This window comes from Parasteatoda tepidariorum, chromosome 9 (assembly GCF_043381705.1).
Source record: "Parasteatoda tepidariorum isolate YZ-2023 chromosome 9, CAS_Ptep_4.0, whole genome shotgun sequence".
Classification (NCBI taxonomy): Eukaryota; Metazoa; Arthropoda; class Arachnida; order Araneae; family Theridiidae; genus Parasteatoda; species Parasteatoda tepidariorum.
In genome coordinates, this window is record NC_092212.1 from 24,962,940 (window position 1) to 24,981,841 (window position 18,902).

Genomic DNA, 18,902 nt, shown 5'->3' on the forward strand with positions numbered 1-18,902 from the left:
TGAAAATAATTTACATAATTTCCATTTAAATTATTTTCCCTGAAATAAAGAATGTAAAGGTGTTTAGAGTCTGGTTACTAAATACTAATGGATCAAATATCAGACGTTTATTCTAGAAGAATAGGAATAATGTGTTATAATAGGATTTGAAAAAAAAACATTATGGAAAAAAATAACAATAAATATCAAATAAAATTTTCTTCAGTGTGACAAGAGATTAGTTAATCATGAGAGAAAAATTGCTAATTTTTTGAAATGTGGAAACTAAGATTTATAACTGCACTTGAAAATTCAATTGCATTAATGTAATACACAGCACCATCCTTTCAATTTAAGGCATATATAGGGAATAGAAAAGATTAAGTTTGAAAAATGAAATGGAAACAGTAAAAACAGAAATAGTAATTTTCAATTAACAATGATCAGGGCTGTCAAAAGGGGCTGGTGATCACTCAGAGCGCCAGGTTTGGGGGCTGCTGAACAAGACTGAGATTTAATGTTCTAAAATGTTTTAATCTCCCCCTTTTTTTGCTAATATTGTTTGCTTGAAAAACACATGTAAAGGTTTTTGTTTTTTAATTATAACGTCTTAAAATAACTTTCTATAAGGGTTAATTTCAACAAGTATTAGTTTTACTAAAGATAGAATAGTAGAACAGTAGTAGATAGAATAGTAGAACAGCATGCAGTAGAATAGCTACTTATTTGTCATTGAATATAAAGAGTTATGCATTTTCCAAGGGGTGAGATGGGCTGTAAGTTTTGTGCAATATTCTCAAAGAGTGAGAATGCCAGACAAAAACTGGGAGGTAGGGCATTCAGAGAATGACCATGTTAACTCTTCATTCATTCTTTTTAATTTAATGTGTCATGTCTTGTTAATTTTATGAAAAAAAGGAGAGATTCAAAAAAAAAAAAAAAAAAACATCCCTTTGGAATATAGGTTCACAATTAAAACATTTTTTTATATCACTTTCATTTACTTTTTAGTCAAAGACAAAAAAAGAAAATTAAAGAATGACTTTTTTCAACACTATATCTTGATGTGTCATTCATTATTTTACGATATATGGTCTTTTTTTGCTGTGGTTTTTTTTATTTAAAAATAATTTTCTTTTTTGTAATACGTTTCAAAAAATGAATGTATTTAAAAAAATTCTGTTGCATAGTTTAAATTATTAAACGTACTATTATTTTTTGCACTAATATGAAATAATAGGAATTAATTTTCTAATTAAAAATAGACTTGACAGCAAATGTCGGTACAGTACATGACAGTAAATGTCGGTACATGACAGTAAATTATCGGATGACAGTTGACTAAATATTATTCTTCTATATACTATTATTCTTCATTTTAAAAAATAATTTTTAACAAAATAACGATATGTTGAATGCAAAAACGACAATATTTCTTATCGAAAATAAAACGGTGAAAATAATTGATTTTGAACAGTCTTGTTTGCCATTGCTACAGCACGAAAAAAGAAATTTTAATATTTCTTATATATTTTTATAAGATTTATGCTCAATAAAAATATAATATGTAATAAATATTTATTCCAGAATACTTGAGGTGATATTCTCATTAATTAAAATAACGGCTTTCTTTTTTGGCCTAAAATGTGTCATTGTTATTTATCTCGTTGATATAAGAAAAAGATGTAGAATAAAAAAAGTTATTTTCAACAATGTTATGACTACACCGGAAAAGCAATTCAAGTTATTATTTTTTTATAAAAAAATTCAGATTTCCCCCCTCCAAAATTGAGTTTGAAGGGCGCTGTCTTCAGTATCACAAAACTGGGGCACAAAAACGTTCTGGTGGCTATAACTTTAGTAGACACAAAAAATATTATTGAATTACTAAAAAAATATTTTGACCCATGTGTTCATTTAATTAAATTAAATATTTTAATCTGGAGACACTTAAGTTGTGATTTAACAATTCCTTTATTGATAGACACCAAAAATATTAAGCATTAAGCAAAAACATTGTTATAAATGAAATATATATAACATGATACTCATTTTAGATTTAGTCAATCCTAACTATTGCAGAAAGATAGCCCTTTATAATATTATCAAAGTAGTATTATTGCTTATTTATTTTTCAAATTAATAATTTAACATAAATGTTAAGCACTATTTATCAACATTATTGAAAAGTTTTACGATGTACTATTAAAATACATTAATTATTTTGGAAAAATAAGTAAAATTTGAAAACAAACTAAATTTTCACTAGGTTAGATTTCAAAATAGCATGTTCTGTCCCAACAGACCCTTCATACTCTTAACAGTTATAATACTTAAAAATTATAATGCACAATAATTAAATTGATAAAATTTCAAGAAAAAAAAATAGTAACACCAAGCAGCTTATCTGTTTAACCAATATAATTGAAAATTCAGAGTGTTATTTGTTTATATGGGCTAGACATGGCTGGATGAAGCGTACGCGGGGGCCTAGGTCATTCAAATTTTTGGGGCCTTAAGATAAATTTTTTTCTTGTATATTTTTTTACTTATTCAAATATAAAAGTATTTATATATCTTTTCATTTAAAAAAGCATATTTAAAATAAAAATAACTAATAATATATTAAATTTTACTTAATTTTATTAAATTAGAACTAAAAAATAATCATAAAATTTTGAAAAAATTTGAAAAATCATTATTTTTCTTAATTTTTTAAAATTTATTTTCAAAAAATCCATTTTAAGGGGGGCCCAGGCTGATTTATAACAATGAAATTCATACATTAACGGTTACAGTGAACATATTTTGACAATTTCAATTAGCACCACTCTCGTTTTTCATTGAAGCATGATCATCAAAGTCAAAAGCATAAAATGAAGTTGGAACCATACTTTTCTAGTGTAAAAAACGGCAAAGAGTATTTCAGATGCTTTCAACAGAGAAGATGTTGTATGTTAGCAATTCTATTGACTACATTTCGACAATGATTGGAAAGAAGAAAATACAGTGATTTGTATGTTGTTTGTTTTTTTTCGTTGTATTTTTTATGCTAAAATTATCCAATAGTCCGTTTTTTGGTCTTTTATTGCGAGACTCATGCTTCAACAAAAAAAGTGGATGTTACTATTTAAAACTTTCAAAATTTGTTCACTCTAACTAATTGCAACCATGAGAGTTCTATTGCAAGAAATCATCACTACCTTAGCCCAATACCTTTAAATAACATTATCTGAGATTTTATTTATAAATGATAAGTGGATAGGTCGATAGGGTATCAAATATAGGGAAAAAGTTATTTTATAACCAACCTGTATACAATTATATATTGCAATAATTAAAAATTAAAGCTTTATTTTGCTCAAGAAGATGCTAATAATTCATATACTTACTTGAAGAGCAAGTTTTAAATTTTGGATAGAGATGTTTTGAGAAGCCAAGGATATGAAACATCTCATGTGTGATAATCTGTGAAATAAGAGAGGTTCTTTTTTGAATAATAAATCAATAGAAATAGCATTTCAAGAGAAGCTTTAAGTCACAAAAAATATCTTTTTACAACTGCAGATACATAAACATCCAAATTTATTGCGTGTACATTCTTAAAATTCAAAATTCTAACCATTGAGGATAAAAACAATTACAATTTCACAGAAATTTATATACATTATTTTGTAATAAAGAATTATCTGGACTTTGAAGCAGATCAAAAATTTACATGTTTAAAAAGTTATTAAAACTTTTTTTTTAAAAAAAAATTACCGATTTGGCAAGATTTTTTTCGCTTAAAATCAATGAATAATCTCAACTTTTGCAATTTTTTACGTGTATAAACAATGTAGCATTAAAACGAATTTTCAATTTTTTAAAAGCAAGATCAAAAATATTTTTCATTTTAGCAAAACTGTAGCTTTCTTCTGCAATGGGCCCTACCTGAAAATGGACAAAATGGAATACTTATTGAAAACTCACAAAAATTATAAAAATAACATATTATTTGATAAAAAGAATACTTTTTTATTGAAAGAGAGTCTTCAAAAATCTTGTGAAGACACAAATGAATAAATCCTAAATGAACTAAATCTAACGTAATAGCCATGAATACTTATTAAAAACTCACAAAAATGATAAAAATAGCATATTTTTGATAAAAAGCATACTTTTGTATTGAAAGAGAGTTTTCAAAAATCTTGTGAAGACACAAAGGAATAAATCTCGAAATATATTTTCTTCGGGGATAAAATTGCATCAAATGTTGTTTAATATGATGGAGGCTGAGTTTCAGAAAAACAGACACAGCAGGTTTAAATAACAAAGTTAAAGAAAATTTATAGCAATCTATTACCATAACAAAACTATAGCACTTGCCGCAGATTAACTAAAAAATTATAGTTTAAGTGTAAAGAAGTGCTTTTTGGCACTGTTAATTATATTAAAGAAATAATTATAATTTTATAAAAGAATATTTGAATTAATATTCTAATTAACATGTTATAAATTTTATTACAGACTAGTTTGCTCACACAGAAAAAAAAACTAACAATCCTTAAACATTAAAATAAGTTAAAAACATTGTCAAAAAATTTATAATGAATAAAATTTATAAATAGAAAAATTTCTGTGAGCTCAAAATACAAAGTTACGAAATGATTACTGACTTACATTGAGATAATGATCAAATTTGTACAATGATTTAGAAAGATTTTCAGGACAGAGATTCAATAATCCAGCCACAGGTCTGTTACTTTCATCCAATCGGCAATAAGTTCCATATGCTTGGACATGCTATAAAAAGTATTCAAAGGTCAATAAAGAAGAAAAACAAAACCATAAACTACATTAAAAATAAATATCGAATTAAAATGTTAAAAACGATAAAGTTAGTAAAATTTGAATAATTATATAGTTTATAAAAAATATGATCACAAAAGACAAGTCCATAATCTTTGATTTTAATCTATCATTCAGGGTGCGCAGCCAGATTTTTCAACAAAAAATAAGCACCTTTTAAGTACTTTTTAAGCACTCAAAAAATATTTTAAAATTCTTTAAAATTCTTAAATTCACTTAAATTCGTTTAAAATTCTTTATTTTATAATCATAAAATCAATAAAATTCAAAAACATTTTCAAAAACTTTACATAATCATGATAAAAACAACTAGTTTCTGATAAATATTGCAGAGAAAATTGTGAAAATCATGAATTTTTTTTGTAATTTATAATGACAATCGACATGACAAAGAAAAAATTTCTTTTTAAAAGGTAAAAAATTAAGCACTTTTCTCAAACCCCGACTAAAAAAAGCACCTTAAAAGGCTTTCAAAAAATGTAAATCAAAAATAAGCACCTTTAAGAACTTCTTAAAAATGCTACACAACGCACCATGTTATTACATTTTCAAAAGAAAGGACTTATTTAATCTTATTATATAAAATTATGTAATCAAGTAAGAAAATTTTAAATTCTAATCCTTCTATAAATTAAAGTGGGAAAAAACATAAAATGTATCGAAAAAAGATGCTAAGTTTGGAGACAAAAATTTAGTACTTACAGTATTTTGACACCATGACGTAGTTTTACTGACAACAAAAACTATCAAATTTTTATTTTTAACACCACTACCTTTGCTAATAATAGATACAGGATCAGAATCAATGTTGTTGTAAATTTCTAATTTATCTAAATATTTATCAGGTATCTAGAAATAAAAAAGAAATATACAAATTAAAGAGGAAAGAGTAAAAATACTGAAAAAAAAATTGATTAAAATAAAAAAAATTTAAAAATTTAATACAGAAAAGATGCCATACTGATAAAAAAAATCTCAATTGACAAAATTTTTAGAAGTCACAACCTTTTTTGGAATAACGACTAGTGTATAGATAATATTTTAATTTAAACTATTTGCAAAATTAAAACATGAACAATTAACCAATCAATAGTAAGTCTTAAGAAAATATCAAACATACAAGCGTGAAGGCTGTAATAAAATGGACTGTTTATTTTTTTTTTTTAAAATTATGTTTATTGAAACAATACTGTTAATTACAATACCAGTAGTCTATGGGCAATATATGAAGCTAACTCACTTAACTATATTCATCTAATAAAAATATATTGATTTACATTATTTAGTTTCATGAGTCTTTCAGTTGGGATGAAATATCTGATACCACTAAACATCATTACAAAGTGCAAAATACTCATGCAAAGAGCAAAATACTACGCATATTTCATTGAAATTCAATATATGCTTAAAATGCATATATTGAATTTCAATGAAATCTTGTAAATCCTTTCTAACAATGTATAACAAGATCAAACTTTTGACTTTCAAAATTAAAGAGCCTTGTGACCTCTAGATTCAATTTTTTCTTAAGCGTCTTACTCAAATTGATTGGTTCTAAGTTATTTCTTGATATTCTTTAAGTCTTTTTCCCCCTCAGTAAAACATTATAAAGCAATAATAATAATAAGAAGAAAAAAACAAAAAAAATTATTATTAGATAGAAAATAACTACCATAAAATCAGTATCTTTAGAAGAGCAAAATTCTGGACGAGATCTCATTCGAGAACATCTAAAACAAAACAAAAATTTAAAATAAACAAATAGATATCAAAATACTATTTCATATTCTAAAGTAAAATAGTACTTAGTTTTGTTTATCATGTTAAAACATCACCTTCATACCAAAACAATAACACTTGTTCTCATACTTCTTATGAACTCTTAGAAGATTAGATTGTACTTTATTTGAACTTTGTTTCATACAGTAGCTTGAAGGAAAAAACACATAATAACAGAACTTTTTAAAAAAAGAGAAATACATAAGCCAGCTCTTTGAACAATAAAAATTATTATGCTTAAACATAATTTTTAATGTTCATTAAAATTAAAAAAAATCATTAAAAATTCATTATGAACATTAAAAATTATTACTTTCTGATTCAACTGTATTTCTTAATAAAAATAATAACAACTAATAAAAAATTTTTCCCCATAACAATTTTTTTTTAAATGTGTTTTAAAAGGAAAAAACTTATTATTTTTTAATACTTTATATTAGATACTTGAGAAAAGCTGGATCCAAAACTAGTGAGAAAAAAAAAAGAAAGCATTTTAAGAGAAGTTGTGTGACCTAATTTTATATCAAAATATCCCATTCATAATTTATAAAAACAGCATAACCTTATTAGTATAATTGAAAAATCTATACATTTTATTTTAATACTATAAAAAATTACATGAATGATTTATAATGAATGATTTTTATAGAGTTTATAATAAGTATATAGCAACATTTGGCAACTCAATAATAAAATATTTTCCTGAATTTAAATATGTCAAATTTAAATATATAGGAAAAAAATTACTTGAATAAAGTAACACATGCTAAATACTTTAAAATTAATATATATTTCTAAAAGTATTTTAAAATAATTAAAAGAAATTTTTTTTTCCTTTTAAATAAATAAAAAATAATTTTTCCTTACAAAACTAATTAATTAATCATCAAATATAGTTTAAAATATGAAAAACAATAAAATCATTTTAAGTTCTGTAGAAGAACAGATAGTCTTTCCAACACGTAATTCTGCAACTTTTAAACAATGAGAGAAATAAATAAAATAAATAAATACAAATAAATTAAAGGCATATAAATAAATTAAAAATTTTGTAAATGATAATAGCAGTTTCAAAACAAAAATGCAACATACTTTCCTTTATTCAAGCCTTCCCTCCATATCTGTGAGCAACTTGTGCGTTCAAGTACAAAAGGATTCATACTATGCTTAACTAAAAAGAACACAAATATTTTAGAAGCTATAAATACTTTCACGTCAATATATAATAAAAAAGAGCAGTAAAATTTTTGACAATAAATAGAAATTAAATATATGATATGTAAACTGGTTATAAGCATAGAAATAATTTATTTATGAAGACAGGTAAAAAAAATTTTTTTTAATAAAATACTTCCAAAGTTATATTTTTGTTGAGTGTGAAAGTTTTAAAGAAATAACATTAGTTTTGATAGAAAAAAAATATTTTTACTAATATTTTTTAAAAATATAATAGAATAATCATTTAATTTAAACCATGAACCAAAAATAATTAAGAAACACCTAAATAAAATGCCATTTCTATTTATCTCTGAATCGAATGTTTTTTTAGAGAATTTTAGATGATCTACTTCTTAATCTTTATAAGAAATAACTGTTAAATCTGCTAACTGTTACATGTTACAAAATGCTACATAGATGCTTAGAAATGATATGCAAGGCAATATGAAATATTAGACAAAACAAATTATACAGAGAGTATCATAAGTTCTCATACAGTTTCAAGCAAAAAAATTCTGAGTTGTGGTTTTAAAAGCAATTGATTTTATTTATAGCAAAAAAAAAAAAAAGAAAAAAAATAGCATTATATTCAAAATTATAGCATTAAGGGTTGAGATAATACCACCTATTAACTTTTTTGCAAGTTTTAGCATTTCTCAAAACTAGTGAGCATAGAACTTGAGCAGCATAGAAAACTTGAGCAGCATAGAAATATTCCATAAATATTTCTTTCCACATTCCCTTTATGACATTCCAAAATCAGTTCAAATTTGGGCATATAACACCATTTAGTTTTGATAACACATAGCCCACGTCAAATAATCCAATACATTAAGATTCAGAGAGCTCAAGGGCCATTTTTGGCCCTTGTTATTAGACACTAGAGTTTCATGCGTCACATTCAATTTGATGTAAATATCATATGGTGTTCTACGTTTGTACTTATTGATGGTACAATAAGGGTCAAAGCATTAAATTTATAAAAAATGATAGTTTAAAAATAACTTTATTTACAACAAGCATATTTTTTATTAAAAATTTTTTTTATAGAGTTAAGTTTTAAAAAGTTTAAATGAAAATATTTTTTAGAAATTTTATTTTTAACTGATCAAGAGTTTTACTTTTAGGCAAATTAGTATAGAAATTTCTCTTCAATGCAAAACTCTCACACTATATAAGGGGGAAAATAATTCTTTTTTTTAGTAAGAAAAAAAAACAAGCTAAAAGACATCTTAGGTGTCAAAAATGCTAAGTCGGCTAAATAAAACTAAAGTAGAGAATGACATGAATTTATTGCTGATAAACTCTTGATCTTATCATATAAAATTAAAAATATACATAAATAAAAAATTAAAACATGCTTAAATGTATAGTACGAAGAACACTGTGACTGCAGAATTAATTAGTTTGAAAATAATTAACATTCTGGGAAAAAAAACAATTAGATGTTTGTTAATGTTATGTATAATATAATGTTGATCATCTATTTAAAATAACAAACATTTTAATCTCTAAATGGTACATCAACATATTCATTAATATTATGCATCAAATTTGTTAATCATATGCCATAGTATGATCATTAGGATTTGCCTGCTTTAATATTTAAGAATGTTAATTTTTATTTATTTGAATACATAAGTATAATAAATGCATGTATATTTATAAGCATGTTAATTAATCTACTTCTCATTTGTTTTTGAATAAAATAGTTAATAACTAATACTTTCCACACATTGGATACCATAATATTTTACCCCAGTTCCCGCATAAGAACCTGATCACTCCGATTGCCAAAAGGGTAAAGTGCTGCTTTCGGTTTGTGCAGTTTTAATATTAATTAAAAAATATATAAGTGGCCCTGTCCAGAGGGGACTATGATATTAACCTGTCGAGTTTGGCCCTTTCTGCGATATATTGTTAAAAAAAGTTTTTTGTGAACCACTACTAAATCGTCCTTAAGACTTAGTCACCATTTCAGCACAGATCTTTGTCTGGTACTCAGCTAACAGAAAAAAACCTTTATTTAAGACATGACAATGTAGATTAAGCAAATAGAATTTACCTTTAATTGTTTTTGATAAAAATTGTGCTACTCGATATAAAGCAACATCAATGTAAAAATAGACATCACTTGGTAGTACTTTTCCCACATCATCAATATGAAAATAAATGCTCAGTGGTTCAAATAATATTTCATTACTTTCTCGCTTTTTCCTTAACTTTTTGTAGTTAAAGTAACCAGGTGTTTTGTTATGAAGGGTGATATCATCATGAATGCAGTTGTATGTGAACATATTCACAAAAATCCAACAGTTAGTGAAAATTATTAAGCAGCTATAGGCAGTAAAGTATCTACACATCTCTGGAAGGAAAAGAAAAAAGATGCAATATTTGAAAATTCTATTAAAATAAAAATTATAAGGTAATTATAGTATTAATAATAAATTTCAAAACAACAATATACATTTACCTAACAATAATTTTAACTATAAAAAAAGATTAAAATCTAAATTTGCAATGAATGAGAAATTAAAGTGCACATAAAATAAATAGAATTAAGAAAGTGTCTTAATAAAAAGCAATGCTCACATTGATCTTTTCGTAAACAGTTATATCAACACAAGGCTCCTTAAATTCTGACAGGTGTCAGTTTTTGATGATTTTACCTGAGGATAAAACAGTAACCTCAAAAAATTCAAAAGCTCCAATCTAAAAAACTGCATTTATATGTTCCAATAAATTATATTTTTCATGTTTTAAAATAGTGCATTGCAGTTAGTATTTGTGATAGAACATTAAATACGGCTTTTTAAAATTTTTTGCAATTTAATAAGCATTGAAAAGAAAATGTAATGAAAAAATAACCAGCTTATTATATTCATAGACCAATATATGACAAAAAATGTGCTGGAATCTCTATAGTAGCAATGTTGTTTTAAAGAAGATATTTTAAAAATAGAAAAAAATTATTATTAGCGTATATAGATGTTTGTATATATTCATAGTAATTTAATACCTTTAATACAATGGAAAAAACTTCCGTCACATATTATGTTTTTGTGATTATTATTCTATGTGTTTGATGGTTTAAACCAATTTTTGATAGCTGTAACTAGTTTATGGTAACTGTCATCGAAAAACCCCAATCCTGATCATCACCATCTAGAGCAGCGGTTCCCAATTTTGTTTTGGCAATAGAATCTTAAAAGATCAAATTTCATTTATCAGAACCGTGATTTTATAAAACAAGTATATACAGATAAATGCGAAAGTATTCACTAATAATTATGGTATTTTGTTTTAAGATGATTTAATAAGGTGACTGAATTTGTTCTATTGTTTTATAATTAAGAATCTTAAATCAGATATTATGTCTTACAGCTAAATTCCCAGTCCTGGAGATTTGTCTAGTCTAGTACTGATTTTGTTTTTGGTCCTATATACATAAATTGAAAATGAAAAAAAGAAAAAGAAAATGAGCCAAATTATGGTTTTCTCCGGAATGAAAACTAAAAAGAATTGCTATAAAAGTTGAAAATGGTAATTAGGGAAACATATTTCTTTATTAGAAAATTTAGTAAGATTTGAAAAGTCCACTTGGAAATACAAATACAATTTTTTTTAAATGCATGCCTTCTTCATAATTTATCCAAATTGTTATTAAAATAATTATAATTTTTTAAAAAAAAGTGCTATTTCTTTTACATTGGCATTTCAGTTTGAAACATTTCATAAACGTAACCAAAATATTAAATAAATAATGGCTTATTGATTAGATTTAAAAATAATTAAAAGTTCTAAAATCGTTGTAAGTTAGAGAAGAAACAATCCTAACTCTTGGAACCTCTGAACTCTTCCACGGAACCCTAAGTAACACCATTTGAGAACTGCTGATCTAGAGAGAACTACAACTACAATAATTTTCTCTTTTTGCCACTTCTTTATGAATATGACTATATAACTAAGCACTGTTTGCATGATTTCACTTCTAATTTAAATTATTTGAATTTTTGTTAAAAAAATCATTGATTTAAATCAACTGCAATTTTTAATAAAAATATCCTTGATTTAAACCAATTGATTTTTTAAAAATAAATCATTAAGCCAAAAATATTAATTAATTTTATTTATAAATAAATTCTTTAAGCAGTGGTTTAAATCAAATTTCCTTGATAACGAAGGTTTTATCTAAAGAAATAATGAAAGGCGATGTATGTTAATTATTATATTTCAAAAGAGACTAAAAGTGGTGCGAAATTTTGAAATTATAATTTTCCATTAGCTGTGAGTAAAATAATAAACTAATAATAAACTATTTCAGTTATACCCATTTAATTATATGTTTATTTCAGTACAAGTGCTTTTAAAACTTATTTAATATGTAGTTAGTGTTTACCAAAAAGGAAGAAAGACTTATTTTATCCAGAAAAACTTAGAATAATTTTTTAACTTTAATGTATTCTCACCTAAACTAATTTACTCTTTATTAGATATCTAATGGATAAATTGCTGCTCTGTCTTTAAAATTTAAGAATGTTTAGCTTTAAACAAAAATAACCATTATCTTTATTTATTAAGAGTTTAGTTTGTAATAATTAAAAAATAATTTTAAAAATTTTAGTTAAAAATAATAACTATACTCATCAATCTATATCTCAATATTTCATTAAAATTAAGCAACCTTTGTAAAGGAAATTGCAATATTTCTATAGCTTAAAAGAGAATTAAGAGTTTTAGATAACATTTCAGAAATTTTTGCTTATACCATTATAGTAAAAAAAAATTGCTTTCAAGCAAAAAAAAAATATTTTATTTAAGTTTTTTTTCCCCCATAAGGTTTTAGAGGGTACTTATCAGTGTTTTCCTATTTTAATTTTAAACAAAACAGCAAATACTATGCCTTGTTTTGATAGGTTATACACAATACATAACATTGCATAACTTCATATGATATAACTGGTAAACCTTTAGATTTGCATGATACTTAATAAAATATATTCAAAAATACTTCAAACTAACAGTTGCACGTCTTGAAGATATAGATGCCATAAAGAAAAAAATAAATTAAATAAGGAGAAGAGAAAAAAAAAGCAGATTTATGACAAAAATACTTTATAGAAACATCAGACAGAACAATAAAATAATAGAAATTTATAGGTGGTTGCTGAACTAAGACTACAACACAAACTTTGAGAAAATAAATCTATGTGAGCCTGAAGATATATAATTGTCCAGAAGATAAGTAATTTTGGTTTTTCAGTTAGCGAGGTACGAGTAAAACTCAATTATTTTATTATTTTCTTTAATTTAATTGAAGTTTCTCTTATTTAAGTTAATTTTTATATGTTTAAAATTAAATATATTCAAAATAAATTAAATAAAGTTTTTTTTAAATTTATTTCATTTTCTGATTTTATTTAATTTTTATATGTTTAAAAATATAAAATAAAAAGTTGGCAGAGGTTTTTATTTTTTGGTTTTCTGGCTAACCGAAAAGAGCTGTAACTTTAGATAGAAAAAAAGATTATAATGGAAAAGTTTTTAGAATTAAGCAAACTGCTGATTAAAGAGACTAGATTTGATATTATGCATATAAAGCATTTTATTGATATTAAAAAATGAGAAAACAGCCGAATTTTAGGAAGAAATGTTAAAATATGACAAAAATAAAATAGGGTACCGAGTTGAGAAATTTAAAAAAAAAATCCATGGATCAAATGTTTATTTTGAAAATTGCTTATCGAATTACGCAATAATTGGGTCAGTTCCGCGACACGGAGCTACTGGAGCTCGCTCTAAATTCCTTCAACTTTTGAAATGTAAATTTCCTCTCTTATATATTATTTTTGTCTCTACTGCTATAAGAAAATCACCACTATTTTTCTAAGATTAAAATCAATTCAACTGTTTGTCTTTATTCGAACAGTATCGGCAGAACATCTCAGAATGAGTGCCAAAAATTACTAAGTCAGAAAACTGATCCAATAACTTGAAAACGTTCATATTTTAATAATCGAATTTAATTTAAAACTAAATAAATAAATTTACTAAGAGACATTCTATAATAAATCTAAAAATATTATCTGAATACAACACTTCCTATTTCAATAAATAAAATTTTAAAAGATTTTAAACTATATAAGCTTAAAGTAATCAATACCACTTTAATGGTGTTCAGGGAAGATTTCTGTATCAGTGTTAACTTTTCAAATTATTTGAAGATCAAAAAGCATTGTTATTTTAATCATACCCAGCATATTAAATAGAAAATGGTGATCGCAATCCGAATTCATAACAAAATCTAAATCATAGAAGATCTAAATAAACAATCAAAAAGGCAGTTGATATTGATGATTGATTATTTAGTACGCTTTTGGCTGCTGATTTTTGCTAAGTTAAGGCAACGATTTTCGCTTAAATGGGTTTATCAATTCGCTTTATTGGATTGTATGTTTGATCACGTGTTATTGGTTAACAAAAAGAGAAAATTTTAAAACGGGGAAAAAAGGATCACGATCTTCAACAAATATCAGTCCCGCAGTGGACTGATCGTTAAGACACGGTTCCCAGCAGATCACCGAAGTCAAGCATCACTGGCTACTGTCAGTGTGCGGGTGGGTGACCACTTGGATCAGTCTGCGTAGGGACCGAGGGTGTGCGGTATTGGTCCTCGTTAAACTGTGCTACCGCAAAGTGCCCGACTTCGAGCGCTGGTCGTCGGGCTACCGAAGCTGGAGAGCCATACCCTCTGCAGAGGATTAAAACTGCGATGCCATGTCTTCGGATCATCCTCAGGGATGCTTCCCAGACCATCGCCAATAGCCCATTGTGCAGCTCTAGTGCGACGTAAATAAACAACAACAGCAACATATTTTAAAAAGTAAATTTTTTTTTCAGTAACAGCATGAAAAAAATTAAATAAGCATGGTGCATCACAAACAAAGGTGTACAAATTTAACAATTCTAATAGCGTATAAAATGTTTAAATTCTTCCACGATATTCAAAGAAATATGCATAAGCAGGTTTTCCTAATAAGATATTTATTTTACTAATGACTTAAAAAAAAAAAAAAAAAAGATTGCAAGAAAAATTATTCACAGAAAATCAAAGATGAAATTTAGTTTAAAGTTACAAGTAAAAAAGTGCAAAAAAAGAACGTAACGGAATTTTCTCTATGCAGATCTTCAGTAACTTTTAAAGTTAACTGAAGTATTTCAATTGATTGCTTAAAAAGTACATTAGAGTCAAAATCTCATTTGCTTGGATAGCAGAGTCAGACTCATAAAGGAATCAGAATCTGCTCTTTTTCTATATAAAACTTAAGCAACTTCTTAACAGTGATTTCATGCGATTCAGCATAATATAACTACATCAGAAACATTATATGTCTCTTGCCTAGGTAGCAGAGAGTAAATTTACCCCCCCCCTACTGCAAATTCTAGATAAAGGCTAATGCTCACTTTGGGGGGGGGGGTGTTGTTAACTTCAGATATTCATATTGGACGTAAATCACATTTTTAAATTAATCTACAGCTTTCCCATAATTATTTTTGCAATCAATTACTCAAGTAAGAGTCTAACATTTTAGGGGCACATTATAAAAAGTTGAATCAGTAACCATATATCAGTGAATAGAATGTGCTTTTGCTATACTTAAGGCTTCTTTTCCAGCAAATTTCAAAATTGTCTAGTTTTGGCGAAGGGAATTAATGACCTAGAAAGTTGTGCAAAATTTCAGTTTCTTGCTACTTTTAGATCATGCCAAATGCATACCACACACATGGCTATTTTTTTTACATATTACTCATTAGTATATTTTTGCATAAATCTATATCTTTGTCGTTCACTGTTGGCACAAGTAAATTTTGAACATCAAAATCTAAGAAAAATAGCGTTGTTTCGAAGATTTTTGAATGATCTTCGATCCAATGGTTCACCGAAAGTATTTATGTTTTAATAGTTAGTAGATCGCAAATTAATTGTCAGAGTCATAGTTCACTTAAATCACAAAAGGTGTTATCACATGGAATAGATGTGTTTTTCTTAGAATTCCAGAGGATCTTCAATTTTGATCCCCAAAACCTTCAGAATTTTTTTCTCTGCAAAATTAAAAAATATAGATTTGTCTAATAGTTTTACACAAAGAATATGTTCAACGAAATCTATATTGACAAATATCCAACTTTGCCCAATTTGTTCAATTTTTAAAGAAAGTGGCTCTTGACTATGTTTTTAAAAAAACTCTCTAGAAAGATTATCGGACAATTATTTTCATAACTTATTTTAACATAGTAATCATATTTCCCAGCAGATCAATAGTAATGAAAAAGTAGTTTACAAATGAAAAAAGAAAACGTATAAGGTTTTTTTGTAAATTTTTTATTTAGAGTCAATGGACAGTTCTCAGCAACAATTGTACTTTGCTTTAATTTTCTTCTACACAATTACACATTAGCTAGTACAAAAAACTTTAACAAGTCTAGTGAACAAGTCATAAAATTCTTGATTGATTTTGGTACATATTTTTCTACATAATTGTTATTTTTTTTAGAATATTCAAAAAAATTTCTTAAATATAAGGAGAAAATAGAACATAATAATATAGCTACACATAATATAATAATGGTGCATATAGTAATGTTTGCTTTAAATTTTTTAAAGTTTAATTTTAATGGGCAGAGAAACCAAAATATTTGACAATAATAACAGCAATAATTAAAGCAAGCATTAAACAATAGTTAAAAAAGTGAATAAGTTAAAATATAAGAAAAATCAAGAGATAATTTTATTAACACAAATAAAAAAACAATTAAAGAATTATGGCTTTTCAAAAACACAGATATTAAGCAGTTGCACAATAATTTTGAGTTTAATGATAATGTAATTTCATTGGTTAGATAAAGTATCAAATTAGGGAATAATAAAGTCAACATCAACTTAATAAGTTTTAGATAACTCTTTATCATAAAAAAAGTAATATGAAAAGGGGAATAAAGGGTCAACACAAGTAGCTTATACAAAGTTTGGTCAAGGTAAATGAAATGTTATATATTTGTAAGAAAACAAATTAAAAAAATCATCATGAAACGTTTTTATTTTGTTGTTTTATTCTATCAGAAAAGATGACTTTATTAATAACAATAATATGCAAACTAAAATAATAAAAACTAAAGTAAAAAAATAATAAAAATAGTTTCACAAAGAAAATTATTCGATTTAAGTGATAATATATTTATAATAAATGAATAAGTTTAGAGTTATATGGATTTTTTGTTTAATTATATCAATGACTGCATCATTTCAAATGCAATCAATATTTTTCAATAATTAAGATCAAAAATAAAGTAATCGTTTTTAAAATAAGCTGATTTCTTTACCATTATGGGTTAAATAAAGATTCTAAGAAAAAACAAAAAGAGGTTTCCAAACAGAAATGCAAAAATAAATAATAATATAACAAAAATATAATATAAAATGCTAAAATAAAGGATATCTAAATGTATATATATATAAAAAAAGTTTTGTAAAGCTGTTTTATTACTGAAAGCTTGTAAATTTAATGGTGCACAGTTTTTAAATGATTAATATTAAATCACATGTACCAATCAAAACTGTTGAAACAAAAATCCCTTATTTTCAGAAAAACAACAGTATAATAACTAAAAAATGTCAAAATTAAGTAGATTTTCAGCCATATTACAGAGGCATAATCTTAAAGGAAAAAATTCTTCCTTCTGATATTATGAGCATTCATTAATAATTAAAAAATTATGGCAGCAATGCAGATTATTAGCAGTTATTTCTTGATGAATAATAATATATATAGATATATTTCGACACTTACATAGTTAAACATAAAATTTATAGATACAAGTATAGAGTAAACACACAATTAGAACATTAAACACCAGCATAAAATTTTTACAACATAAAAGTAGAAGAAATTTTAAGTTCAAATAATGTGAACAAACCAAACTCAAATGGAAGACTTTGATTTTGTTGTTAAATTCTGATACATAAAATACACTTAATAACTAAAACAACAAACATTTATCTAAAAAAAAATGACTAGAATAGCATCAATATTTTTAAAAAAAAAACACAACAAGATTTACATCTAATGAGACTGCCAAAGAAAGAAAATGAACTGAAGGGGATGATGGAAAATAAGAGGGTACTAATCCGTTTTGGAAAGGCATTAAAAACACACTACTATTGTACCTACATTTTAATATTAAGTATCAATTACCAAAATATCAGTGGTAGCAATTACCACAACTAATTAAGCATGATTGATGTCAATAATAGTTTGGCGACTTTTTTACTGCCTACCAAAACGGATAAGTACAATAAGAGTTATGAATCTTGGTAAGCAATAAGAGTTATAAATCGTACATAAAATCTGCTGAGTAATCATCAAGCAAAATATTCAAGAATGCAATAAAAGTAAAATATGCTGATGTCTTATAAACAAAATAAACATTAAGCAAAACAAAACGAGGTAGGTTTTCCAAAAGTAAACCACCCTGAAAAACAATGTAAGTCAAATAGCCAATATTGTTTAGTAAATTGTTTTATTAGTATCTTACTATACAACACTGCCTAATGTCACGAAATTTGAACAATATGAGGAAACAAACAAATAATAGAAATCATGCTGTTTAGCGAAGATTTCTACTAATCAAGTATATAGAATGAATACTTATTTAATGTTTGACACATTTAAATATAGTAATGGGTATAAATTTTGAAAACATTTAAAAAATGCGTAATTTGGCCAATCAATGTGATACCTACATTGCATAATACTGAATATATATGAGCCAATTTGTACAAAATAAAAGGTGAAATCAATGACTAAGGAAAAGCTTTTGATAAATGAAATGATAGTAATCTCAAATTTTAGTAATAGTAACTATAACTAACTTTAAAAAAACACTAGTAAACACTATTTTTTTTTTTAAAAAGCACTTAAATAACATTTAAAAACATTAAGATAAAATGACAAATAAAAATATTTTAAATCATTGAAATGCAACAAAATATAAATTACATAAAATCTTTGCTTTAG

At 25.4% G+C, this 18,902-nt stretch overlaps 1 protein-coding gene across 6 annotated transcripts in view; it reads right to left on the reverse strand.

Moving 5' to 3' along the window:
• The window catches only part of LOC107445061 (ciliated left-right organizer metallopeptidase), a 30,391-nt gene extending 16,169 nt beyond the window's left edge, over positions 1-14,222 (reverse strand). For 2 of the 6 annotated variants that reach the window (XM_071184847.1, XM_016059379.3), the window contains exons 1-7: positions 13,991-14,169; positions 9,893-10,192; positions 7,702-7,780; positions 6,503-6,560; positions 5,533-5,679; positions 4,642-4,764; positions 3,372-3,447 (exon numbers count right to left, since the gene is read on the reverse strand). In XM_071184847.1, coding sequence (XP_071040948.1) covers positions 3,372-3,447; positions 4,642-4,764; positions 5,533-5,679; positions 6,503-6,560; positions 7,702-7,780; positions 9,893-10,190 — 781 coding nt within the window. In that variant the 5' untranslated portion in view covers positions 10,191-10,192; positions 13,991-14,169. Of the gene's footprint in view, positions 1-3,371; positions 3,448-4,641; positions 4,765-5,532; positions 5,680-6,502; positions 6,561-7,701; positions 7,781-9,892; positions 10,193-10,419; positions 10,559-13,510; positions 13,847-13,990 lie in introns of those variants that run through there. The other 4 variants (XM_016059380.3, XM_016059378.3, XM_043045511.2 and 1 more) reach the window with 4 other exon arrangements.
• Between the last annotated feature and the right edge of the window lie 4,680 nt (positions 14,223-18,902).